Source organism: Carlito syrichta, unplaced genomic scaffold (assembly GCF_000164805.1).
Source record: "Carlito syrichta isolate Samal-C Ts95f unplaced genomic scaffold, Tarsius_syrichta-2.0.1 Scaffold288175, whole genome shotgun sequence".
NCBI classification, from domain to species: Eukaryota; Metazoa; Chordata; class Mammalia; order Primates; family Tarsiidae; genus Carlito; species Carlito syrichta.
Genome location: NW_007232271.1, coordinates 77,093 through 104,557, shown reverse-complemented (window position 1 = coordinate 104,557; position 27,465 = coordinate 77,093). Strand labels below are relative to the sequence as shown.

Sequence of the window (27,465 nt, the reverse complement as noted above, 5' to 3'; positions counted from 1 at the left end):
CAAGATTAGATGAGACCCCTGCCGCTGTTCTTCAGGATAGGAGAGACATCTGATGAATCTTCCCCTCCCTCTCATTCTCCTCTAACTTAGGCCCATTCCCCTGTGGCTTGACTATGGTTTTGGGATGCCTGCATTCCAGGTGAGACCTTTGCATTCTCAACAGGCCATTTGTCTCTTGTATAATTCCCTGCTTAACCCGTCTCACCTCCCCTGCATAGTGAAGGTGGAGGAGTGGAAAATTTGCCCTACTCTTATTCCTTGTCCCTTTCCCCTTTTCCCATCCCCCTTCAATCAACCACTGCTCAGAGGAAGGCGAGGCCTTTGTGGAAAGGGGTGGGCTTTAGGGAGGCAAGATGACCCAGTCTGTAGGGACTGCTGCCTCTCCTGGGAGCCTGGGGCTTCTCTTTCCTCCAGATATACAGACTAAGACCGCAGAAGAGGACAATGTCTTGCTGATGCATACCTTGTTGGCAGCAACCAAGGACTTCCTAACAGTTACCAACAAGCCTAAGAAAAACAAGACCAAGAAGGCCCCCATAAAGGCTATTAGTAAGGCCGTGCCTGTTGCCCCTTCAGTCCCAAATGCCAATGAGATTGCCACCACCAAGCCCAAAATAACTTTGCAAGCTTTGAACCTGTCAATCATTACCCAGGTAAACCAGACTTCAGCTACCACTGAGGCAGCAAATACTCAGGCTTCTTCAGTCACCACTCAGACTAAGATGAAAAGAGTTACTGCCAAGGCAGCCCAAGGCTTCCAATCTGCAACTGGCAGTGAGGATGTCTCTACACAGCTCAAATCACCCTTGCAGGTCCTAAACCTACCAGTCATCTTGCAGACTATTCAGACTATTCAGGCTCCATCTGCCAGTGAATCAGCCAATTCCCATGCCTTGATAACCTCCACCAAGCCTTAGACAGCTGCAAATAAGGCCATATTTAATGTCACTGAGATGTCACTGACTCCAACTACCACCCATACAGCTACCATCCAAGTCCAAATTATCAATGAGACAACCAATGACACAACCAATATCCAGGCCACAACAGTCTCCATCCAAACCAAGAAAGCCTTCAATGCCAAGAAGACAACCGCTAAGGCCATAAATATTGACACTGAGCATTTAGAGGTTCCAGATGTCACCGAGGCAGCTACTAGGCAGATTGAGGCCTCAGTAGCAGCTGTCTGGCCCCCAAAATCCAAGGGCGAGAAGACTGCCAATAAAAGCCCAAATTCTGCCTCTGAGATCTCTGAGGCCCTACTTGCCACTCAGATGGTCACAAACCAAGCTAGCAGTCACTCTTCCTGTCAAAAGAGAGTCTAGGGCTTGGAAGGCCGTCACTAAGGCTTGGGCAACTGAAAGTCAGATTCAAATTGCTGACCAAGGGGTCCAGGCCAAGATGGCCACCATTCAGACCAGCATAAGTGCCCTTGAGACTCAGGCTGCTGATGCTGTTCAGGCTCTGGCAGATGACTATCTGGCTCAGTTGAGTCTGGAGCCCACAACCAGGATCCAGGGCAAGAGGAACCGCAAGGTGAGATCTCTGACATCGCCATCCTTAACTTTGTGTTTCTTTTCCATTCCTATTCTTATAGAAAAGTTTACTGAGCCTTTTTACTTTGTGCTAGTCCCTATGTTCAGATAGGCTGTGAAAGATACTGAGATGAATGTGATATAGCTTATGCTCCCTGGAAATTCAAAGATTGGCGAGGAAGTAAGACGTCCATACACTCAGCTACAACCTGTATGGAATCCAACTTGTACTGACATAGTAGTTACCATGTGCCAGGATTTATGTTGGGTACATTTGCACAGGCTATGTCTTTATGTCTTGAAAGTAACTCTTACCAGTGAGAGATCATAGGACCCAGTTTTACACATACGAAAACTGAATTTCAGAAATGTAAAATAACTTGCCCAAGTGATTCCAGCTGGCAGAATCAGTGGTGGCCAAAGGAAGAGGAGGAAGCCCCAGGCCCTATCCTTGGGTTGCTCCTGGCATGGCAGGGAAATGAAACTTCTGCCTGGAAGATAGTGAAAGACAAGCTGAGGACTCAGGGTGGCCAATGGCAGGGTCAAGCCCCAATACGGGGTAGTGTATATGGGGACTTTCTGGAGGAGTCAGGATGAGGAAGACAGAGCCATCTCTTTTAGTTGGTGACTCTGAACCTTCTTTCAGATGATGAAGTCCAAGCATCTGAGTGGGGATGAGAGATGTGGCAGTAATTACAAGTGGAACCCATGGAGCCGGAGGTCTTCACCTCCCCAAGATGTGGCCATTTTGCAAGAAAGTGTAAGAACCCAGTGCTGCCCAGTGTCTTACCTGCTTTCTTCTCTGCCACTTTCCAAGTTTTTTGCAAACATGTATTCATCTTCTCCCAGGCAAATAAGCTGGTGAAATATCTGTTGGTTAAGGACCAAAGATCCCCATCAAGCGCTCAGGTAATGTCCTACCAATCTTCCTCCTTAAGATCTCCTCTCCATTACCCTCTCTTCCATGGTCTGGGGATAACCCTTTACCATTATGGCCTACTCATTCTCTCATATATCTACATTATGCTATGGCTGGTATCTCCCGCAAACACAGTTCGGGTCTCTGGCTGCACAGGATTGGCAAAAGGGCTGTAGCTCTGTGGCCTCTCCTCAGCCCAGCTACTCCCGCCTCTCCCTTCCCTCAGACATGCTGAAGGATGTCATCCAAGAATCTGATAAATATTTCCCAGAGATCATTGAACAAGCAAGCTACGCCCTGGAGAAGGTGAAGGGGCAGCCCTGAGGGATGGGTGCTTTGAATCAAGCAAACGTGTACATGTCCCTTTTGGGGGGAACTACAGAGACCCACTAATCCAAACCATCACTGTGCAGATGGGCAGACAGTGTCCAAGGAAGGGATGTAGACTAGTCATGGGTCACACAGCAAGTCAGTGGTGAAAACATAGCTAGGACCTAAGTCACTCAACTCAGTTCCAGCTTCTGTTTGCAGCTGGACACATCCTGCCATGTATGTCAGATGCTCACCTCTCCCTTCCATTTCCCATTCTCTGTCTCTCTAAATTCCAACTAATCACAAAAACGATGTTGATGACAATAGTACACTTACTGCATGTTTACTGGGTGCTGGCACTTGGTTACATGCTTTACACACTTTATCTCTCTGATTTCTCACACACACAAAACCCCTAGGTACCTAGGGAGCTGTGGGATACCCTGGAAGCTCATTGATATCTAAACTGAATTTTGTGATCTCACATATTACTTTTTTACTTGGCAGATGTTTCAAGTCAATCTGAAGGAAATTGATAAAGTAACCTGTATATTCTAATCAGCACTCAGGAATCCTCTGCAGGCATACTGGGAACATAAGCTGGGAAAGGGCTGGAGTTGGAGGGGGGCTTCTGCTTTTGTCCATGGTGCTGCCACTCCCTGTCCTACTTCCTACACATCCTCTTAGAGATTCAGGAAAGACAGGACCTCAAAAACCCCCCTCCCAGTTCCTGCACATAGTTGTAGCTTTGTGGGCAGTAGTGGTGCCTGAATATGACTAAAGGGTGTTTGCCTGGGGCAGGGCATTCCTGCAGTCAGATTTGCTGTCTCTGAGAAGCTCCTTCCCAGGAAAACAGGCCAGTTGTTGTTTGTCTCTTCCAACTGAGTGCCTGGCCTGGCCCTGGTAGTAGGTCTCAGGCGGGGGTTCCTGGTGTGGGTGGATTAGGATACATGAAGGGCAGGAATGCCAGTGGGGCTCTGCCTAGAATTCTTTCATGGTTGAAGGTCCTGGGAAAGATGAGACTCACATTGACTGAGTGCTTGTGTTGTACCAGGTTGACAGACATTCTTCCATCTTCTTGGCAACTGGGGAGCAGAAGATATGATTTTCCCATTTTACTGAATGGGAGACTCGCGAGACTGAATGAGTTTTGACTGAGACTCGCGAGTCTAAGTGCCTCACCCAGGGTCACATAGAGCTTAAAGTATAGACTAGGTGAAATTCTCCCATATCTCAAGACTCTGGGAGAGTCTAGCCTAGTGAGCTGGCTGGTGTGTCTTTTGCAGATGGCTCCTGGACATAAACTGCTCTGTCTTATTATTCTCTTAAGACAAAGGACACACCCAAGCTGGGTCTTCTCATGGTGATTCTGAGTGTCATTTTTATGAATGGCAATAAGGCAGTGAGGGTGAGTGGCTGGGCATGCTGCTGAATGGGTGGCCATGGGCTGAATTCCGTGTTCATTTTCTGTCCCTGTCTCCTCTTGCCTCTCTTTGCAGCTGTCATCTGGAAGGTGCTGCGAAAGTTCGGGCTGCACCCTGGGTATGATTGGGCTCTCTCAGTGCTTGCTGTTCATGTTGTCCTTTGGCAAGAGAGGATGGTCCCAAGATTGCATCAGCCTGGTGGTCTGGTGGAGTGTGGGCGGGGAAGGGGTGCTAGACTGGGTGGAGGGCCCCAGGTTCTGACCTGGGAGGATGGGGAAATGTGCTGTACTCTCTGCTCCCTCTCTTCCATATGTCCTCTGACTGTTCAAAGCTGAGATGTTAGATAGACCTTCAGATGCCTGACCTCCACTGATTGCTTTTAGTGGTTATGTGCTTACTACTTTCATTGCTTCATTGAAACTGCCCATATGCTAGAGAGGTTGCTCTTCCATGTTGGGAAATGTCTCTTCCCTCATCTGGGCAGTTCAGATTTGTGTTCATGGGTTATTTCTCCCATTGCCAGGGTGAGGCATTCACTCTTTGGGGAAGTGAGGAAGCTCATCACAGACAAGTTTGTGAAGCAGAAGTAAGTGGTGTTTGGGGGCTTTGTCTGGCCCTGAAGTGTTCTGGGTATACTGTTCTGATTTGGAAGTGCTTAGTCAAGTGCCTTTGTTATAATAGCTTTAGAGGAATGAGCATCCTGTGTCCTAGAACTGAGTCCTGTCTAAAATTTCCATGGGTGGACCTTTCCAGGACTGGGCCAGATTCAACACAAGGCCCCTATGGTGGGGTCTGCTCTGAGTAGGGGGCCTCAAGAGTGACTCCTCTTTTCACCACATAGCTACAGGAATCTGGGTTTGCTCCTCACAGGTGGCAGGATACTTTGGCCTTCCTGTGACATCATGTCCTATACATGCCTCCCTTACATAACTCCAAGTGACTTCTTTGCACAGGGTCAATGGGAAATGGCTCATTATTGTAGACCAAGATGATAAATTGTATTGAGTAGTGATTCTGGAGCTGGAGGATCTTGGAAATCCCTCTCCAGGGGCTGTTTAGTATTTGTTTGGATGATGTTGCCACTTGGTGCCTATTGGTTAGACAACAGGCTTGCTTGGTTAAAAGCAAATTTCATTTCCTTTTTCCAAGGTACCTGGCATACAAGGGAGTCCCCAACAGCAGACCATCTGAATATGAATTCTTCTGGGGCCTGCATTCCTACCATGAGACTAGCAAGATGAAAGTCCTCAAGTTTGCATGCAAGGTAATAGGAGCTGCCTGAGCTTTGCATATTAAGGGAATGGGATACCCCTGGCTGGGCCAGGTATTATGCAAGGATGGGCAGGTACAGAGCATCCTATAGTTCATATATAAACTTATGGAGGCTTGTTTATGCCCCAGAATGCTATTAGGTATATAGTTTATATCATCTCATTCATTCTTCATACTTTGTATTAATCAGCTTGGCTACCTTAACAAAATACCATAGACTGTGTGACTTAAAAAATGGAAATTTATTTTCTCACAGTTCTGAATGGTGAGAGTCCCAGATCAAGGTCCAGCAGGGTCAATTTCTGGTGAGGGCTCTCTTTCAGGCTTTCAGATGGCCTCCTTCTTGCTGCCCTCACATGAAAGAGACTTTTTGGTGTCCCTCTTTAAAGGACATATCATATTAGTTCAGGACCTTAGCCTTATGACTTCATTTAACCTTAATTACCCCCATAAAGACCCTATCTCCCAATACAGTAACACTGGAGTTGGAGATTTAACTTATGAATTTTGGGGGGACCCAAATATTCATTTCATAACACACTCTTTTACCATTTCCATATTATAGTTGAGGACACATAGACTCAGTGAAGTTAAGTAACTTTTCCAAGACCATATAACACCTAAGTTATCAGAGCTAAAATTAGATCTCAGAAATGACCCATAATAGAGCCCCAATAACTAATAATTTTTAAAAAATATTGCTATTTGTTTTATACAAAGCCCATGGTAGATGGTTCACATATGGTTACAAGGGTTATTTTCCTTATAATGACTATCATTCCCATTTCAGGTGCAGAAGAAAGACCTCAAGGACTGGGTTGCTCAGTTCTGGGAGGCAGTGGAGATGGAAGTCCAAGCTGCTGCCATGGCTGTGGCCGAGGCTGAGGCCAGAGCTGAGGCAAGAGTCCAAATGGGAATTGGAGAAGAAGCTGTGGCTGGGCCCTGGAATTGGGATGACATGGATATCTACTGCCTAAAAAGGGAAGAGTTACACAGTGATGCTCAGGCCTGGAGGAGATTTTCATTTGAAATTGAGGCCAGAGTCCAAGAAAATGCAGATGCCAGCACCGACATCGACTTCAGCAGAGGAGCTAGTGCCAGGGCAGGCTTCAACAACGGTGCTAGTATTAGTTTCAGTGGTTCACTCAGCCCCGGTTCTGGTTTTGGTGGTGGAGCTGGCATTGCCTTTGGTGGTGCACCCAGCACCAGTACCAGCTTCAGTGGTGCAGCCAGCATTAGCTTTGGTGGCATACCCAGCATCAGCACTAGTTTCAGTGTTGGAGCCAGCATTAGCTTTGGTGGTGCACTCAGCACCAGCTCTAGTTTTAGCAGTGAAGCATGCTCTGGCTTTGGAGGCACAATCAGCACCACTGCTGGCTTTAGTAGTGCACTCAGCACCAGCACTAGCTTCAGCAGTGCACCCACCACAAGCACGATCTTCAGTGGTGCACTTAGCACCAGCATTGGCTTTGGAGGCACACTAAGCACCAGCATCTGTTTTGGTGGCTCTCCTAGCACCATTGCCAGCTTTGGCGGTGCACTAAGCACCAGCATCTGCTTTAGTGACTGTCCCAGCACCATTGCTGGCTTTAGCAGGGGACTCAACACCAGCACTAATTTTAGCAGTGCCATCAGCACCTGCATCGACTTTGGGAGTGCACTAAGCACCAGTGTCTGCCTTGATGGCTGTCCCAGCACCAGTGCTGGCTCTGGCAATGCAATCAGCACCAGTGCCAGTTTGGGTGGTACTGTCAACACTGTTCTGGCTTCAGTGGTGCACTCAACACCAACCCTGGCTTTGGCAGTACATTAAGAACCAGGCTGGGTTCAATGAGGCACTTAGTACCACTACTGACTTTGGCAGCACTCACAGCAATAGCATTGGTTTTGGTGGAGCTCCCAGCACCAGCCTCTGCTTTGGCAGTACGTCTAACAACAACCTGTGCTTTGGTGGCCCTCCTAGCACCAGTGCCTGCTTTAGTAGTGCTACCAGTGCCAGTTTTGGTGATGGACTCAGCACCGGTGCCAGTTTCAGCTTTGGTAATGGGTTAAGCACCAGCTCTGGCTTTGGTAGTAGACTAGGCACTAGTACTGGCTTCCATTGTGGACTAGGTACCAACACTGGCTTCGGTGGTGGACTGGGCACCAGTGCAGGTTTTGGCAGCATGCTTGGCACCAGTGCTGGCTTCAGTGGTGGATTCAGCATCAGTGATGGCTTTGGAGGTAGGCCTAATGACAGCTTTGACAGAGGACTTAGTACAATAATTGGCTTTGGCAGTGGTTCCAACACCAGCACTGGCTTTACTGGTGAATCCAGCCCCAGCACTGGCTTCAACAGTGGACCCAGTTCTATTGTTGGCTTCAGTGGTAGACCAAGCACTGGTGCGACTTCTGCAGTGGACCAAGCACTGGTGGCTTCAGTTGGACCAAGCACCAGTGACTTTGATGGTAGACCAAGCACCAGTGGCTTCAGCAGTAGACTGAGCATTGGTGCTGGCTTTGGCGGTGGACCAAGCACCAGTGCTGACTTTGGTGGTAAACCAAGCACCAGTGTGGGCTTCAGCAGTGGGACCACCAGCCTTGGTGCCTGTGGCTTCTCCTTTGGCTAATGAAGTTTTAGGTAATTGCAATATTTCCATAGCTAGGGCCCACAGGGATGGGTATGAGCTGAGAAATATAGTAAGAAACTCTGAGGCAGGAGGGCAGGGCAGGAAGATGAGGGTAACAGTGGAAGTATGAGAACTCCTGGCCTCAAGCAGTCCTCCCACCTCAGCCTCCCAAAGTGCTGGGATTACAGGCGTGATCCCAGTAGTGAGCCACCTCGTGGCCAGGAAGTATGAGAAAACAGTATATTTGGCGCTAAAATGTGTTCCTATTTGTTTTGTTTTCAGGTTTATTTCCCATGTTTACAGATACTGCTAATGAATTGCAGTGGGCCTTTCCTTGGAGCCAAGGTACATCCTCAGAAGCTTTGTCCACATAAGAGTCTAAGTGGCTGTGATCAATCAGCTGAAGGTGTCATGCTATGACAAATGTTTGCTGTTCCTGCTTTATTGTTTGCTTTCTGTGTGCTTTCATTATTTTGGTATCAGTGTTGCATTACATTTGCAAAATGAATTGGAGGGTTTTTTTGTCTTTTAATGTGCTTAGGTAGTTGTGGAGTGGCATTTGGGTTCATAGAAGAGCTGGAGATCAGCATAGCTCTTTAGGGAACATGGGGCTCCACTTTCAACTTAAAAGCCAGTGTGGCTTCAGCATGATAGAAGCCTGGAGGAAGAACTGCAGGCAAGAGCTTGAGCAAAGATATGGAGGGGGAGAGTCTGGAGGAGAAGGCAAAGAGAGAGGGATCTGGACAGTAAGCACAGATTGATTTTGAGTCATTTGTGTAAAAATGGAGGGACAGGGGATAACTAGGGGTCAACACAGAAACAAGGGGGGGCGGTTTCCTTGGGATAGGAGAGAAAGATTTGCATAAACTACAGGGCAAATGTCAATAGAGAGGGACAGGAGATAGATATGGAAGAGTCAGGAGTTAACTGAAGTAGCCCATCCCTGAGAAGGTGGGATGGAATAGGGTACTAGAGAATACAGGGTGACCCTGATTTTGAATAGGATTTAAGGGTAGTTGTGGAAGCAGCTAAATATAGATCTGCTTTAAGCAGTGATCAGTGACCCCAAGGACAAAGGCTCTAAGGAAAGGGCTGCTGCAATTCATTATCTGTAAACATTGGAAATAAACCTGAAAACAAAACAAATAGGAACACATTTTAGAACCAAATATACTGTTTTCTCATACTTCCTGGCTGGGAGGTGGCTCACTACTGGGATCACGCCAGTAATCCCAGCACTTTGGGAGGCTGAGGTGGAAGGACTGCTTGAGGGTAAGAGTTCTCATACTCCCTTTGCTGTAGTAGATCCCAGCAAAAACAAGGGATGTGGATTATAAAAGGTTTGGGTCTAGCTGGGTGGTTGTGATGGAAGGACAAGGGAACAAAGGCAGTGAGTCTATGAGTCTATCTCTTTACCACTGGGTCACTGGTACGTGGCCCATAGTAGGTGTATAGAGAGTGGCTGAAGAGATGGCCCATAGGGTCCAAACTGGTAAGGGATGGAAGAACACTGAGGATGGATTAGGAGACAACAGACTATACTCTTGATACATTATAACAGCAAATATTGTTCATTCAAGTAACACTACATACATGCCTACTGTATGGAGGCACACTGCTAGGGATCCTGTGGATGACACAAAGAGTTGTAAGGACAAAGGTAAGGCATGGACAGTGGTCAGACAGTGGGATACTTGCATTTAAGAATTCAGACTGGAGAGCTGATGCCAAGGTCCATGCAGTGGTGACTGAAGGGAAGATGACTCCTGGAATTGAAGGGGTCAGGGGACTGGGATGCCAGGGTATTAGTTGGGTCATTCATATGGATAGTGAAATCACTCAGAATGGCAGCAAGAATTGAAAAGGGAGGAGCACTTGACCCAAGTGCCAGATTCTTTTCTGAGTGTAAGGAGGGAGGCATTGTACCCCCAGCCACTTTGCCAACAAAGGAACAAAACCTACGGGCACTCTGCTCACAGGGACCTATCTTTTCCCCATTTTTAGAGATGCTACCTCATAACTCTTCCCTCCAGAAGTCCTCATCCACTACATTCTCCCACAGCACCAGAGCTGGGTCAGGATCAGGTTCTTGAGAACAATGGGAAAATCCTCATTATGTCCCCCTCTCCAGGCAGACGTCTTTATTGATTAGAGAATAGAAGTTAAGAAAGAGCTTCATTCAGAGAAATTCCTTGGTTGTGGCTAGGAACTGAGACTTGTTTTGGAGCAGTTGAAGACTTTTTCACCAGAATCAGGGCTCCCCAGTGAAGTCAAGGACAGAGTCTTCTCAGAATAGGGTAGAAGAAGAGCAAGGATAGCATTTCCTAAAGATGGAAGGCGATGAGTACACAGGCAGTCTGACTTCTTGGAAAGGACTCAGTAGTGGGCAGGGACTGTGTCCAGGGCTTCCTCAGGTTCCCGGGTGATGTCTACATTCTGAGAAGAGAGCCCAGGATTAACAGGAAGCAGACAGCAGTGTAGGGCCTCTAGTTCTTCCCCTGACTCTTGCAGTCACTGCCAGATTTCCCTTCTTCAGACAGGCCTAGATTCTGACTCTCTTGCAGGTCTGGGGGAATCTCTGCCTGAGGCCTTTTGGCAGGGGTGCCTCAGCCCTGCATCTCCATGGTGCCTTACATCTGGGCTGTGGTTCCTGCATTTCTGAGAGCTGGTTATTCCACCTGTTGGTACAAAACACCCGGGCTCTGTGGGGTTGGGGCAGCCTTTCTGTGGGGTATGGTGCTTTCTCCGTGTACTGTATCCACAGCCAGCTTGGGCCACAGTGTCCCCCACCTACCTCAGGCTTCTCCCGGTGTGTGTTCACGGCCTCCACATTCAGGTAGATGGACTCCACTTTGCAGCCTCAGAAAAGAACAACCCATCTGTCCATAAGCCCCCAAGGTAAGTACAGGTCTCCCCTGAGGTATCAATTTCCCCATCACCACCCACATCTAGCTCCATACTGTGTGCAGATTGTGACTTCCCTGCAGGGAGGGGAATTTAGACAGCTGTGTGATGCATGTAGACACCAGGCCTGAGAGGCAGCCAACAAGGCGTCCTCCCCAACAGTCTTAGTTCTCGAGCTTCAGTTGCTCATTGGTAAATGGGGATGGGGATGGGAGAAGATGAACTCTTTGGCCTCCTGCCAGCTCTTATGGTCTGGGAGAAAGCAATCTCATCTATGTAATACTGATGGAGCTCTGTGGATACTCCAAGCCATTTTAGGTGCTGAAGAGGTGGAAGAGTCCTGGGGCCACTGCCTTGGGTGATCAGTCCCAGGCAAAGCTTATCTAGAGGAGAATGTGGTTACAGCAACATTAGGGGTGTGAAAGGGCAGGAGGGAGTTCTAGGGAACCTGAAGAAGGAGGAGGTACCTCATTGGGGCCTGGAGCTGGCAGAGGAGGCCCAGTGGCTACGGAAGTTCCCTTAGCCCCATCCCTTTCAACTGTACCTTACTCTAGGATTCAGTAGACCATTATGCCCTGTTCACACTGCAGAACAGATTTGAGTCTGTTCCTTCCCTGCACCTGAACTTTTCATAGCTAACTAATGCCCCAAGAATGTCTAAACTGACCAGGCTAGTCTTTGAACTCTTGCTCTAATATGGCTCCAACTTAGATTTTCCTCTGTTTCCCTTTGGGGAGCCCTACTTCCACAGTTCAGTACTCTATGCTCAGTGCTCTGGCAGAGACAGAGAAATTTGGAGTCAGGCCCAGATACAGAGACCATCCTATTCTTTCTACTACCACTAGTCCCATCTTTACCAGGACATTCACCCACCCACACAGGGAACCTCCCCCAGGACTCTGCTGGGCAAATGGTAGGCACTGGGGCCATGCTTATAGCCTCTCTATTCCTTTCCTAGATCAGGGTGGGGGTACTTACCATAAGCAACAGGTGTGAGCTTGAGCACTGTGTGCAGAGGGCACTTGAGATATGGAAGTTCATCTGAAAAGAAGCAGAAGGAGCCCTCAGAGACACAATGTGGGCCAGGGCACTACATCCAGAGGCCTCCAGGCTTGCTGGATGCTTCTCCTTTTACCTTCGCTCACCAAGGTGGGCCCCACGCCTGCAACTCAATGGGCAGCCCTGAGAGCAGGCTGGGCATGGAGGGAAAAAGCAGGGAGGCCAGCCTTGGAGCAGGGAGGAAGGAAGACCTTGAGAAATGAGGGAGGACTGTGGGTCCCATAGGAAGGTTGGGTCAGTTACCCCAGAGACAGCCGCCTCCTCACTCACAGGGTGAACAGGAGACCAAGGCAGACCCTCCTGCCACTCAAGCCTCAGGCCTTCCACAGACTCCTTACCACAAAGGTCTGCAGTCTGCCACAGCTTTTTCAGATTCAGGCAGACTGTTAATGTTGATTTTGAAAATATTCGCTCAGGCTAGGCGTGGTAGCTCACACCTGTAATCACCAAGTGTTCTCTGAGACCCTGCTATGCTCCAGGGTCCATGGCAGAAGGGCACATGGTGCTTGACAGCTCCCACAGCCATCTCCCAGCCTGGCCTGCTCTATCCAACGATGCATACACTTGCCGAATGGACATTCAACTCGATTCACTTTCCTCAATTCCAGTTACTGACATTATGGATAAAATTGCTCTGAATATTTCTGTACAATTTCTTCTCTGGGCCCACGTTTCCATTATCAGACAAGCCTGAGAGGAAGGGACAATAGGCTCATTTCATGTACTCACCCAATGAAGGCTCCCAGAGGGAAGACGTTCCCTGAGAGTCACACAGCTGGGAAGCGGCAGCACAGGGACTCGAAGCCCACCCCATCTGAGGCCAAGATGCACGCTCTGCTCCCCGCTGAGTGGCTCACAGTAGCCTTGGGGAGACACATCCACCTATTGGGCACCCTCTGCTGATACCCACCCTCCCGCCCGCCTGAGCATACTGCTCCCCGGTTCCTTTCATTTAACCAGATCGCCACCCTTTGTGGCTTCCCTGACTCTTAGGTTCATTGTAGGTTTCTGAGGCCTGCCACTGCCCTCCCAGCCTCCTGTGACATCAGTTTGGACATTTTTTTGTGTGTGCATCTATTCTCATCTTTGTCTTTATCTTCACATCATCAGGCCCTGGGCCAAGGGTGTTTAGTGCACCATCTTGTTGCATCTTTACTGGTCCTCTGGGGTTCTGTACACTTTCATCAGAAACATTAGGATACATAATCAGAGAAGGGAAGTGATTTGCCTGAGGCCTCTGACCCAAATCTGTCATTCACTGCCTCAACTAGTGACCATGGCCCAGACTTGTCTCTCTCTGGTCCTTAGTGCCCCTATCTCACAGGACAGAATTGGACTAGATGTATTCGGAGGGTAGCCTAGCTCCAGGGTTCTTTGGGTCTGCATTCCCAGTCACATTGTCTCTCTGCCTCATTCCAGCACTTTCCTAAGTAATGGAGGTAATGTTCAGCCCTGCTCTCCCTGGCTCCCTGGGCAGTTGTGAGCAGCTAGTGTGGCCTATGCATGAAAGCAGGTAGGGAGTGGAGAAAGAAAGCTGACCATGCTCCTCATGCACTCCATGCATATCTGAGATGGAAAGGCCTCTGGCATGCACCTGGGATCAACTTAGATCCCTGACGCTCTGAGCCCCATGACCTTGGGCAAGTTACTTCACTTCTCTGGACCTCTATTTTCTCATCTGGACAATGGTAGTTACAGTGCCTGCCTTGTGGTCTCAAAATATTGCCCTGAAAAGTAGAGATGTGAACATACAGAAATCTAGCAGGGCAAAGACCACCACCCCACTACACATCCTATCACCTATTTGCAGTGAGGAAATTGAGGACCAGGCTGAGGAAACAACTTTTCTAGCGTCAAGTTTTCAAGTTCCTCAGATCCGAGTCTGGGTAACTCCATATTATAGCATCATAGAAACTAGCATCATAGAAAAGATCCAAGACTGCAGGACATTGTAGGCATTAAATATCATTTTGCATTGTCCTTAGACACTCTCAAAATATCCTGGAAATGCCCATACTTCAATACTCACATTAGGAATGGACTCTTAACACCTGAAGGTGATACAATAGTTCCTTGCCAAGGCACCTGCCCTAGTTTTCAGTTCAGCCTATGTAGTCAGTGAATAGATACTCTATTAATACAATGCCTAGATGTTTTTAAAAAATAGATGACCATTTGAAAACAATTTAAATGAAAATATCACTACCTTGGGGAAATCACCCCTAGAGTAAAAGACAGAAACCTGTGATCAGGATCATAAAGCCATGAAAGACTCTACTATCACCTGCTGACAGCATGCTTCAGAGAAATGCCAGCTCAGCTTTTTCAGATTGAGGCAAACTGTTAATGGTGACTTTGAAAATATTAGCTCAGGCCAGGTGCAATAGCTCACGCTTGCAATCTTGGCACTTTGGGAGGTCGAGGTGTGAGAATTGCTTGAGTCCAGGAGTTCAAGACCAGCCTGGGCAACATAGTGAGACCTTGTGTCTACAAAAAATTTTTAAAAATTAGCTGGGTGTGGTGGTGCATGCCTGCAGTCCCAGCTACTTGGGAGACTGAGGTGGAAGGATCGCCTGGGCCCAGAAGATTGAGGCTGCTGTGAGCTGTGAAGGTGCCACTGCACTCCAGCCTGGGAAACAAAGTGAGACCTCGACTCAAAAAAAAAAAAAAAAAGAAAAGAAAAAAGAAAATATTAGCTCAGAATAATACTGATTCTAATAGCAGCTAACATATAGTCCATATATCGTCATGAACTTTTCTAAGATTTTTATATGTTATTTATTTAAACATCACCATTATTCTCCCCATTTTACAGATGAAGAAACTAAGACCAGAGACGTTAAAATAATTTGTCAAAGGATAGTATAGCTAGTATGTTTAAGAGAAAGAATCTGAATTTAGGCATCCTTGTTCTCGATACTCTGCTCTTAACCACTAATATATAAACCCCTAATTGTTGGTATCAGGGGTTCAAATAGCATCCAGCTTGCCACAACAGGAACAGAGAGGAGGGTGGTACCTGAACTTTTATCCAGGAAGTAGGCCAGGAGACAACGCATGACAGCCTGATGGCAGATCACCAGTACATTCTCCTGTCGTTCTAGCTCCATTATAACTGGCTCCAGACGCTGAACCAGATCCTCATAGGACTAAAGGTGAGAGAGATACTTGGATAAGAAAGAGTGATGAGGCATATTTGCCTAGAGGGGAAGAATTCTAAACTGGAAATCAGGGAAACTTGGTTCTAGTGCTAGTTCAGTTGCTGACTCAGCAGTAGAACTAACGGGCAACTCATTTTCTTTTTAGGGTTTCAGTTTCTGATCTGATCAATATAGTGGACTAAATAACAATAACAACAGTAAAACTCCCCACTACAAAATGTCTTCTTAAGTGCACTGCTGACTTTTCAAAAACAATAAGTAAAATTCCTTAAATACAGGGTTCCAATACAAAGAAAAACATGGAAAACAGAGAACTGAGTGGATGTAAAAGCAACAGCTTCCCTCGGGGCATTTACCAATCATAGTAATTAAGAGGCTTGAGTTTTAAAAATCTTACAGAACTAAGAGACAAGGCCTTAGGTATGCACAAGGTGAGGAGTTGAGACTGAGACTCTCACTTAAATCTGAGGGCAAAGGGCAAATCATTACATCCTCAGTAAAGTATAAACTAGAATAAGTCTCTTCACAGGCAAAGGGAAACAACAAGAAAATGTATCTTTTTCTCCTTGGTTCTTGCTGGAAAAAAAAGGAGAAGCCTCTTATAATCACCAGCCTTCTCTCAGATGGGTTGACCATCCGAAACTACACTACCTATGTGGTTTGGAAAATAATATTAAGTTTAATAAAAAGTGGTCCCAAGTCATTTGCTTCCAGGACTGCTTAGAAGTAAATGGAAATTCTTTCTGGAGTCTCTCAACTCAGGCTGTATGAGATTCCCGTAGATAAATTCTTGTCAAACTGGAACTCACATGACACACAGGGAAATAAGCAACCATGAATAAGAATAAGCAGAAAGAATGAAAAGAAAGTCCTAAAAATTTAAGATAAGGGATTCACAATATAAAATAAATGTTTAAAATGTCTAAAGAAATAAAATGTGGAATAAAAATGTAAGGAAGAAACAAGATGCTATCAAATATACAATGTAGATTGGAAAAAACTAAATATAAATTCAGAATATTCATTAAATAAGTTGAAAGCTTAATGGAACAAGTAAACAGAATATTAGATACTCCTTAAGAAATAGTAATTTGGAAGATAAAGCTGAAGAAACTACTCAGAATGCAGCAAAAGATAGAAAATAGGAAGGAAACATTAGAAGACATAAGAATAGAGGCAGGAGTTACACATATCTAATATTTCCAGGAGATAATAGAATGTGAGAAAATAATTTTTAAATATATAATGCTTGAGAGTTTTCCAGAATTAATAAAGAATCTCAATCCTCAGATTCGGGAAGTCCTACTAACCCCAAACAAGATAAATAAAAAGAGATAAATATCCACACATATTAGAGTGAAACTTAAAAGCAACAACAATACAGAGACCTTAAAAGTAGCCAGAGAGAAAAGAAACAATAACTAGATGGACAGATTTTTTTAACCACAGTAGAAGGCCGAGACAGTGGGGGTAATATCTTCAAAGTGCTGAGAAAAAACAACTGTCAACCTAAAGTTTTTACTCAGCCAAACTATCATTACGATTGAGGATTCTCCCCAGGACATTTTTAGACAAAAAGAAGGGCAAGTTTACTACCAACAGATTTTCATCAAAAAACTTCTAAAGGAAGATTGAAAATAAACTCAGAAGGAAGATGAGATGTAAGGAGCAAGAATGAGCAAAGGAATTGGTAAACATGCAGTTAAATCTAAATAAACATTGACTATATACAATAATGTTAACAATGATAACAATGTTAACAGTGATAATTCATTTTGGACTTAAGACCAAGGTTGGTCTAAAATACAAATCAATTAACTATAAATTAGGAAAGGGAGTGACCAGAGTTTTAAAGTTCTTCTATTTTTTAGGGAGAGGATGGAGATATTGATTTTAGATTTTGTTAATTATACATATTAAAATGTTAAGAGTTCAAGCTGGTTGCATAACAACACACAGCAAAGAATTATTCCAAGTGATTTTAAAATACAATATTTTAATCTTACATCCTTAGTGGGATATCCACTAAAAATAAGAATCATGATGAAATCTTTTAAAAAATGTTAAGGGTAACCTCTAAACAAGTGGAAACAGATTATATAACTTACATATGGATGTAAAAACTCTATCAATCCTAAAGAAGGTAGGAAAAGAAAAAAAAAATAAACTAAGCATAGAGAGCTCAAGACAAGATAACAGAAATAAACTAGAGAAAATAGTAATTACAATAAAAGTATATATACCAAACATACCATTCAAAATATTTATTTTTTCAGTTTGGATTAAAAACAACAAAACCCAACTAAATGGTGTTTATAAAAGACAAAAAATAATATGCAGAGAAGTTGAAAGTAAATGAATAGATAGAAGTGAAGTAGGCAAGCAATTATCAGAAGAAATCTTCAATAGCTATATTAATAGCAGATAAAATGCACTTTTAGGCAAAAGTGATTATTGGGGAAAAGATGTTTGTCACTATGTAATAATAAAATGTACAATTCACTGAGAAGATATAATTGCTTTAAAATTGTATGCCACTAATAACATAGCCTCAAAATACATAAAAGAAAATGAGGGCAAATTAAGATGAATTTTATAATGTCATTTCTGAGGCTGAAGATAAAAATGTGAAAGTGTTGTTTAACTGTTGTTTTATCTTCCCAGATATGCTGTTTTTCTGATAATTGTTCCCAGAAATTTGTATCAGAGGTGGAGTATGACTAATAAGTGTTCTAAAATGTGGAACTGGCTAAGTGGAGACCAGACTGAAAGCAATGAGCATTCATCTCCATATGGGGACAGAGAACTGATGGTCTGGTTCATGTGGTGGCGAAGAAGTTGGTTAAATTATTAGCCTTTCTCCCTTGGGACAATGCTAACTGCCCAGAGAGGCTGGAGATTTGGGTGACTTGGCAACAAAATACCAGGAAATTAGAATATGTTGAAGTATTTCAAGCGTCTTCAGTGGGGAGTCTAGGATAAAGAGACAAGGTCTAAGATAAAGTGGGCCCTTCTGAAAGCAAAAAGAAAATCACCATGCACATATGAGTACGCGGCTTTCTAAGAAGTGGGATCTGTTGCCTATAAGCTAAGTATCTGAGACAGCTAAGGACCAGACAATCATGTGCCTTGTGGGATGGCAACTGCTGCAAAATATGCTTTACTTTGATTCTAAAGCTGTCTAGGCAACAATCCTGGAAGTTGGAATTAAGATACTGGGGAGAAGTCCTAGGAATAAGGCCATCCCTCCAAATCTTACCTCTCCCTTGGGATAGCGGTAGCGATATTTGTCTTGGTCTCGTAGTGCAAATTCTTCAGGGTAGTGTTCCTGGATTTCTTCATAGGTCATCTCCTCACAGACACCCTGAAAAAAAATTATTCGCAGGCAAACATATTCACAAGGTGAAATCCATACAGCCTTTGCCATAGTTCTGAGGCCAATGATTGTGGAACAGCAGCATATGAGCATTTGGGTCTCTATTAACACAGCTCTGGGTTTGTGCTTGTTGTCTGTGAGTGTATATGTGTATGTATGTATCAGGTGTGTGGCTGTGTGGATGTGAGAGTGAGTGTATGTGGATAGGTGTTTCAGGCTGAGTGTATGGCATTTTTCTATTATTGTCTCAATAGATCTATAGGTGCACAATATACATATAAGTATGTATTTTTAGAAATATGTAGGCTTAAGGGTTTGTGGTTGTATTTAAAAGTGTGTATGTAGCATGCTTGTGATGTGTACTTATGGTTTAAGAACTTAGGCCTTGTGTTTGTGTGTGTATTTGTCTTAGCATATGTTGTGTGCTTGTGTGTGTATGTGTATGTACAGGGTGTCTGAGCATCTGAGAATGTGCCCATGTGTGCAGCTCTGTAGTATGTCTCTCTGTGTGGGTTTCAGTGTGTCTGTGGCATGTGTATTCATGAATGTGCATGTTCCTCATTATGTCTGTAGTATATGTGTGTAAGTACCTGTGTGCCTACATCTGAGGTCTGTGTGAACTTGAGGCTATGTGTCTGTACTATGTACATGTCTATGGTATGCCTTTCATGTGGTATGACCATGTTAGGCATACATGTACAAAGACTGCACATGTGTCCATGATGAGTGTGTCCATATTTATCTCTAATTGTGTATGTCTGTCTAAGTGTGTATGTCTGTGCACCTGTGGTTCAGGTGTGATTGGTGTCTGTGAAGTGCATGCATGTGAGTATGCACACACTTGTGGGTGTCTGTGACTGTGTATGCAAGTGCATGCATGTGTGTTGTGCCCTCCTATTTTATAGCATTTTCCATCTCTCCTGTCTAGACCTCTACTTTGGGAATTCTGGCAGATAAAGAAATAGGTATCCACAGACATCTCAGAGAGGAAAAATTAGAAAGTTCCTAATGGTTTCAGAGTAGGCTTTGGGGAGATACATTCTCTTTACCCAAAAAAGGACTTGAGGTCTCAGGAAATGAGTTTCTTAAGAGTTTATGAGAGATTCCAAGTATACTGAGAAATCTCCAGAGGTGACGTGGCTGCTGGTGGTGGTGAGATGTGATGTTAAGTTTCTAACATTTCCTTCTATTTGTTTGAATTCTAATTAAACCTTCCTGTAGCGGGGCAGTGGCCTCTGGTTAATATATTTTGGGTCTATCTACCAGGCTTCCCTCAGGGGTAAGGAACTGAACCTTTGCCCCAACACACAAACAGCTCTGCAGTGTCAAACATCTTCAACTGTCATTACTTATAGAAGAAAGGTCACCCTACTAGGTACACAAGGTTCTTCCAGATTGACTTCAGCTTCCTATTCTGAGGCATGCTAGGAGCCTATTGCCTGTGGAAATAGCCACTGACTCCTTACAGACTTTAGGCAAATTGCCTAATCTCTCTGAATCTTATTTTCTTTATTTGCAAAATGAGAATTACAATTACCTCATAGAAGTATTTTGAATATTAAGGATAATGTATGTAAAAGATACTAGTACAGGATATACAAGGCACATTTTAAAAACTCAGTCAATGGAATTAAGTATTCATATTATTATTAACCATGGAAAGTAAAACAGAAACAAGCATCATTTTAAATTCTCGCTTCTTCCTCCTCCAGCTCTCATGGCCAATTCCTGAAAGTCTACCTCTTAAACTCTCTCAAATCTATTCCTTTGTCCTTCCTCTGTGTCTCCACTGCTACAGTCTTAGCATTTACACACACACACACACACACACACACACACACACACACACACACGCACGCACACACATGCACACACACGCACACTATGCTTCAGGCTTCAGCTAGGCATCACTTCCTCCAGGCAGATCCTGGCTGGGTCAGGTGCCCTGCCCCAACTTCTATGCAACCATAGTCTCATGTATCAGAGCCTGTATCACACGTACTGTTTTGTGTTTCTCTGTGTATTCCTCTATCTACCCTATTTAGCCTGAAAACTTAGTAAAGACAGGAACCAATCAGATTAATCTGTCTCCAGCATCACCCCACACCTGAGGTGTTCAACAAATGTTTACATCACATGTAGGGTAGCGATAAGCAGCAACTAACTCTTATAATGAAGAGTTTTCATATTTGCTTGCATATATTTTTCTCACAAATGTATGTGATATGTAGAACAATGCTATACAGCCCTTTTCAAAATGTGTATCTCTGTACATATATATGTATGAATGCACACACACTCACATATATATCTGTATCTATAGAAGCATAGCTGGCAGGCAAGCAAGTTAACCTACTCACACACAAGTTATCTCTACCTGTGGTGAAACTTTCGTTGATGCCTGACAACCATAATCTGTGGGCTACTGCTTAGTGCCAGTATACATACAGTTCAAGTAGACAATGGAAGCAGTTCCTTTCTCAAAGAGCTCATGGGAAAACCTGACCCTGAAGAGAGATCGGGTGGGATCCTTCACTCCTCCCTCTTCCTCACCCCTTGTAGTCAGTCCTGTTAATTTCACCTTTCAGACATTCCTCAAGTTCTTCTTCATTCCATATCCAATACCCCTATTCTTTTCCAACTTACCCTCATCACTTGCCAGACTAATGTTCTACGTGCTCATTCTGAGCCTTTTTCTAGCAAGTCTCCACACATGCCCATAGTGGGCTTTTTAAGAAAGTGAATCATATTCAGATCATTCCTCCTTGACCTAAACCCCATCAATAGCTTCCCATTGTCATTAGGTCAGCATTCAAACCCCTCAATATGGACTGAAGGCCGTATGGCCTGGCTTTCTTTGCAGTCCCATTTCCCTTTTCTCCAGACCTCACTATCACTGTCCCAGTCTCTCTGCTAATTTTTCCTTCAGTTTCCTGAACATTCCATTCCTTTTCTCATCTCTGAACCTTCATATGAGCTGTTCTCTGTACCCGAACTAAATTTATTTCCCTACCATCAGCTCATTTTTTCTGCTTAATTCACATCTAGCTTTTTTCAGGAAGCTTTTTCTGTAAATCCCCTGCCATCAAGTCTAGTCAGGAACACCCTTACCTCCGTAGTCCTTTGTACTTCTCTCATAAACCTTTGCCACTGAAATGTAATGTTCTAATTACTATCTGTCTTTATGCTTCATGAGGGCAGTGACTATGTCTATTCTGGCCTCCACTGGATCCCCAAGACACAGAATAGGGTTTAACACATGGCTGATTATCAAAAAATGTTTGTTGAATTAATCAGAATCTCCATAAGACATGGCACAGAAGCAACCCAGGGCATAAGCCTAAACTCAAGCCCCACCCTCCCTAGCAGGAAGTTCATCCCCTTCATCTCACCGCATCAATTTCATTCAGGGCCTTCCACTGCTCATAGGGGACGCCCAGGGCCTCAGCTGTCTGGATGGTCCTCTTCATGTGGCTGGTCCACACCTTCAGGGAGCTTATGCCCTGGGACTGAATGAAGTTAGCCAGGGCATAGGCATACTAGGGAGTGGAGATGCAGAAGAAGAGATGAGGGGAAATGGAAAGGTGAGAGAAGACAGTAGCCATAAAAACAAACTCAGATCTGCCATAGATGGAGTGGCGATGAACAAGCAAGAGTGGAGAGTTTGTTCCAAATTTATTAAAAAGCCATACATCCCCATGCGGTTAAGGGTCAAGAAAATAGAAAAGTATGCATGTGTGTCTGCGTGTGTCTGCGTGTGTGTGTGTGTGATTTACTGATGCTTGCTCATGAAACCCCCTTATTCGGTTACTCATTCATTAAAGCAGGCCCACCTCTAACATTTATGGAGCCTAGGACAAGAGTATCAATGGAGGCACTCACCTACAGTCTACTTCCCTAATAGTTCCATTTCTGGCACGATCCTGTACTTCTGGGTGCCTTGAGTACATGCTTGTGGATAATCCAGTCACATGACCAAGTTCTGTCTACATCCCACCTCCAACAACCCCCATGTTCCACAAAAAGCAACTCCTTGGTCACCCTTTGGCCTAAAGGTGAATACTCCTGTAACAAGAGCTGCCCTCAGGTGGATAAGGATAGGCCCATGCAGGCACTGAAAGCAGACACCGGCAATAAGGGTAAGAAATTCTAGAATTTTTGGTACCCAGAGTATGATCTGGAAGTGGGGAGTGCGAGATTTGGGAGACATTACTCTTTGGACGCTGTGACTACCCATTGCTTAAGCAGGGTTCCAGGCACCTAGGTTCTAAGGCAACACGTGCTGAGAGTGTTGTGTGGTGGGATATTCTTGTTCTCAAGACACAGCAAGGGGAGCAATGGCAGAATTGAGAGGAAACACAAAAGTCTGTGGGAGCCCAGAGGAACAAATGACTGGCTCTTCTGTGTATAGGTGTGGTGTTAATCACAGGTGTGTGTTGAGAACATCCACACGGATGCATAGATACAGGCACACATTTATATATACAGATATAGGCACTTCACACATACATTTAATTATGGGTATGAGTCAGTAGTCAGTGAGATTCAGCAGAAGGAGCCAGAATGGAAGACGGGAGACATGGATTGAACTCCCCCAGCCCCCTTTCATGGTCCCGTATGCCCTCCGACACATCCTTGCTCCACTCTGGCCTCATATCCCGCCTGTAAGATGCAAAGAGCATTGGATCCCCAGCCTGCTCTCTGGGAGCATCACTTTAGATAGTGGGTGGGGAGCACCCAGACCTCTGCCTGATACTCAGTGGGTGCTGGACAAGTGAGAGCTATGGTGCTGGGGGTGACAGTCGATGGGGAGGTGCTTTGTAAAGTGGCCTGGCGCTCTGTGCCCATGAGTGTAAGGTGGCACTGGCTGTATGTGGAGAGGATTCCCACGTAGAGACCGTCATGTGTCCAACTGGGGCTCTGAGCTGTGCAGGCAGAGCCAGGCAGTTCCAACCCAGACACCCCTGCAGGGGCTGCTGTGGGTGAGGGCCTCCAGCAGCCTCTGACTCTACTCTGAGGAATGGGAGATGGGGGAATCAGGGTTCAGAGTCTACCGTAAGGGGAGACTTCCAGTCTGGTGGTAACAGAAAGGGAGCTAGGAGAACCCAGCCTTCTGGGGCAGCACCTTGCCTGGGACATGTCCACCTCTCTAGTGGGGGAGCTGAGGCAAAGGCAGGAAGGCCTAGCTTTCAATCCTGGCTCTGTCAAGTCCAAACTGTGTGCCCTGGAGCTGTTCTCTGCTCCTCTCTGGCCTCAGCTTCCTCATCCTTACACCAGAAACATTCATGGCCACCCCTTGGAGCTGTGGTGCAGATTAAATGAGGCCACACAAGTGGAAGCAGATGGCAACATGACTGAGCATAGGTGTCCAAGAAATGACAATAATGACAATAAATGTCCCTCCTGCACTTCATTTCCCACTCATCCCTCCTCCAAGTGGTCCTCCCAGAGGGAACAATATCTGTGCTTACAAGCCCAGGTGCAGGGTCAAGTGCTGGGAACATGTAGCCCTTTATTTAGCCAGCACCCAGAACATGCATCCTCAGCTGGGGATATGGACGTCATGTTGCTCAGCAGGGGAGAAGAGACTCAGGCCAGGAGAGTCAGAGATAAGGCAGAAATGGGAGAACTGGAGCCCAGGGCATGGAGACCTGCCTGGGAGGGAGGAGAGGAGGGGGAGGGCTTCCTGGACCAGACCTTGGAGCAGGCTCTGGGCCTTGGAAGGGAGCTGGGAAGGCAGGAAGGATGCAGTCACAGATGGGGACAAGTGCTGCCAATGTGACATCTGTGGTGGGGTGGGGAAGGGGAGGGAAGCATCAGCCCTGAGTCGGGGAGAAGAAGGATTTAAGGGTGGAGCCCTCAGGGTAGCTGTCTGTGCAAGCGATGGTTACTCGCTGACAGAGGGGGCAGAGGAGGGCAGCCTAGGTGGGTGACACTGCACAAGCAAAGGGAGAGTTGTGAGAAAGATGACGGTACGGTGACGTGGGGGCCCGGGTGGTCACTGAAATGGGGCTGGAGACGCAGCCAGATTTGGGCAGGCCTTGGGTGACAGGGCCAAGCTATTAGACTTGTAGAGGCAGGTGGCATATGGGAGCCATTTGATGGCTGGGTCACAACTGAGTGGCTAATGGGTGGAAGAGCTTCTGCCCCATCCCTGGGTCCCCACCACCTCAGGACCCAGGCAGTGGCCACCTGGCCCACTCCAGCCCACCTGGGCCAACCCAGCCAACCCATCTTGGCTGGGTGCATGGGGCCCTCCCTACCTGCTTGCCCCGAGCTGAGAGGCCAGAGTCGCCCCCGATGCGGCCTCTGAGGTTGAGTTCGCTCTCACCATGCCGGCATAGGTAGATGGAGCGGGGTGTGACGTGGATGTTCATGAGGTAGTAGACTGTGCGGCTCTGGATGTGGTCCTGCACTCGGTTCACCATGTAGCGTGTGCCCACGTCAAAGATCTTGATGTAGGACAGGTGGCTGGGCCAGACCCAAGCAGGAGCAAGGGAATCTCAGGCGCTGCTAGTGGTAGAGCCCCAACCACACACCATGTTTTCAAGCCTTCACTATTCAGCTCTCACTTAACATGACATCATTCCTTGCCTTGTTCTGAGTACTTGTCCTAGATCCTTGGTTCCTAGCTACCTCGAAGAGCTTATTGTCTGCTACCATCTACTACTGTCTCCCTTCCTCAGCCTCAGCTTGAGCCAGGCTGTCTTTTCACCTTCACTCATCACACGACAGGCAGCTGAGGGGCACACCCCTGTCATACTGAGAGAGAAACAGTAATCATCTGTGTCCCTGGCTGTCTCTAACATCTCACTGGCAGCAAACCTGGCTTGTGATTCTCCCACTCTTTCAGATCCTAAGCTGGGCATTTCCTTCCATTTTTGAACCTCTCTGATATATTGTACTTTATACTCACAGGCAGTTACCAGGTTGTGCCTGTGCATGTGTATGCCTCTCTCCTCACTCAGAAAGGAGGCTGGTCTGGGTTCTCTATCTATTTGCCATGCAGTCAACAGATACACCCTCCTCTGTTCTAGGCATTGTGCTTCGTTGGGGTGGGAATCCATTGTCTGCCCTTTGGGAGCTCTTCAGCCAGTCAGGAACATATACTTGGAAACACATGGCAATGCTCAACATTCATTCCACAGTTATTCCCTCTAAGGTGTGCCAAGTGCTGGGGCTTAGGGATATATCGGTGGTACACAACACCATTGGGGAACTTGTGGTCCTTGCTTCAAGTTCCTTGTTGTCTCCTAAGTTCTGTACTCTGTCGTGAGCTAATATCCAAACACCGAGTGATAATCAAACTTTTCAACAACCTGTCTGTGGAGAAGCTGAGAAAATTGACTAATGAGAAGACGAAAACCATGGAACAAGACTCCTGTGGCCTCTGTTGTGCCAGGCACTAATCCTTTAGTTGTTGACTTGCAAGGAGTTCAGAGAGATTGCGGGGAAGAGGTGTGGGAGGCTGGGGCAATAAGGTGACACCAGCAACCCTGGTGAATTGAATGGAAAGAGCTTTACTAACCTGACGCAGGTAAGCATGCTGATGGGTTTGGTTTCAGAAAGCATCTTCCTTGATCCTCCTAGAGAAATGCTTTAAATCTGTACCACATTCATTATGCCTGGTCCTGTAATCCATGCCCAATGGCTCCCACAGGGCACTGGCATTTGTTGAACATTTTCTGTGCATCTAGCAGTGAATGAGGATTTTATAAAGTACATGTATCCTCATAATCATTATATAGAGCAGAGATTATCATTTCTGTTTTATAGGAGAGGAAACAGAAGCACAGAGAGAGGAAATAATTTGACTAAGGTCACCTTCTCAGGAAAAAGTAGACTTGAGATTTAAATCCCAGAATGGTTCCTTCTCCAATCATGTTTCCTAGGACTCCCAGAGCCTAGGGGTAGAAAATATCTGATGCAACCTTGTTGCCTAGTTACTGTCTGTTCCTTATACTAGGTCCTGCATGACTCAAGGATAACTTCCAAATTCTGCAGCTTAGTCTGATATTCTAGATGCCTTCACACACTGGCCCCAGTTGGCCTCACTTTATGGTCTCATATCCATACTCATAACTTCTCTGTTTCATTCTTGTCTTCAGACTTTTACTGTTACACTTGGAATATTTTCTGTACTTCTTTTCTCTTATTCAAATTTACTAGGCCATTACAAAGTGCTGTTCTCTTTGCTTGAAAAGATGTGCCTTGCTTGATTTTCAAAGTTGAGTTGCAAAGTTGAAACCTTCTTTGAGCCCAGGATCATGTGAAGTCTTTTAGAGGTGCTCCACACCAAAATTATTATAGTAGTTAATGCCCACTTCTACCATGTATAATTTAAAATAAAAATTATAAACCATATAATAATATGAAGAGGTCCTCCCAAGTTCTGGTATTATTTTTTCTACTATGACTACCTTGATGCTGTTTTTGAAATATCAAAAATTAAAAATTTTTAAGATAGTTTTTTTCTTATTTTTGGTAGCCCCTACCTGGCTGGTGCCCTAAGCACACATTTAATCTAATTATTGGGTAATCCAGCTCTTCTAGACCTTCTTCTTCCAAGTTAGCCTGGGGATCCCATGCTTTATGTTTCCACAGTCCACATATTCATTGTCTTCCCCCAACCAACTGGACATTCTGTCAAAGCAGAGACAGCCCTTTTCTCTTTGGATTTCATGTTCAGGACTAGGCCCCTGTACATGAACTGTAAATGTTTGTTGAAAAGAAAATGAAGTCATAAAGATGACCTTCTAGATCTGTCTTCTTCAGGGCTAAACTGATTAATTAAACACCAGTGTAGTACCTGCAGGAGTCTAGGCACACAGCTGGAATCTTTCTCAATGTCATTCTTTCACTTCAGCCCCTCTCCTTCAGACTCTTTTCACCAT

General features: G+C 45.5%; 2 protein-coding genes across 4 annotated transcripts in view; one reads left to right on the top strand and one right to left on the bottom strand.

The window, feature by feature from the left end:
* The first annotated feature begins 353 nt into the window (after window positions 1–353).
* On the top strand, window positions 354–8,071 carry TRO (trophinin). Its single transcript, XM_021710143.1, is given in 14 exon segments — window positions 354–1,288; window positions 1,290–1,536; window positions 2,191–2,295; window positions 2,385–2,418; window positions 2,421–2,444; window positions 2,681–2,760; window positions 3,274–3,304; window positions 3,307–3,365; window positions 4,097–4,178; window positions 4,266–4,308; window positions 4,714–4,776; window positions 5,340–5,454; window positions 6,253–7,236; window positions 7,268–8,071. Coding segments are annotated over 14 exon segments (3,606 nt in total).
* Window positions 8,072–10,189: 2,118 nt separating this feature from the next.
* PFKFB1 (6-phosphofructo-2-kinase/fructose-2,6-biphosphatase 1) overlaps window positions 10,190–27,465 on the bottom strand; it is a 51,483-nt gene continuing 34,207 nt past the window's right edge. For all 3 annotated transcript variants that reach the window (XM_008053463.2, XM_008053461.1, XM_008053462.1), the window contains 7 exons: window positions 24,835–25,042; window positions 21,964–22,110; window positions 18,455–18,559; window positions 15,054–15,183; window positions 11,954–12,016; window positions 10,866–10,930; window positions 10,190–10,507 (listed from right to left, as the gene is read on the bottom strand). In XM_008053463.2, the coding sequence (XP_008051654.1) occupies window positions 10,448–10,507; window positions 10,866–10,930; window positions 11,954–12,016; window positions 15,054–15,183; window positions 18,455–18,559; window positions 21,964–22,110; window positions 24,835–25,042 (778 nt within the window). In that variant the 3' untranslated portion in view covers window positions 10,190–10,447. The remainder of the gene's footprint in view (window positions 10,508–10,865; window positions 10,931–11,953; window positions 12,017–15,053; window positions 15,184–18,454; window positions 18,560–21,963; window positions 22,111–24,834; window positions 25,043–27,465) is intronic.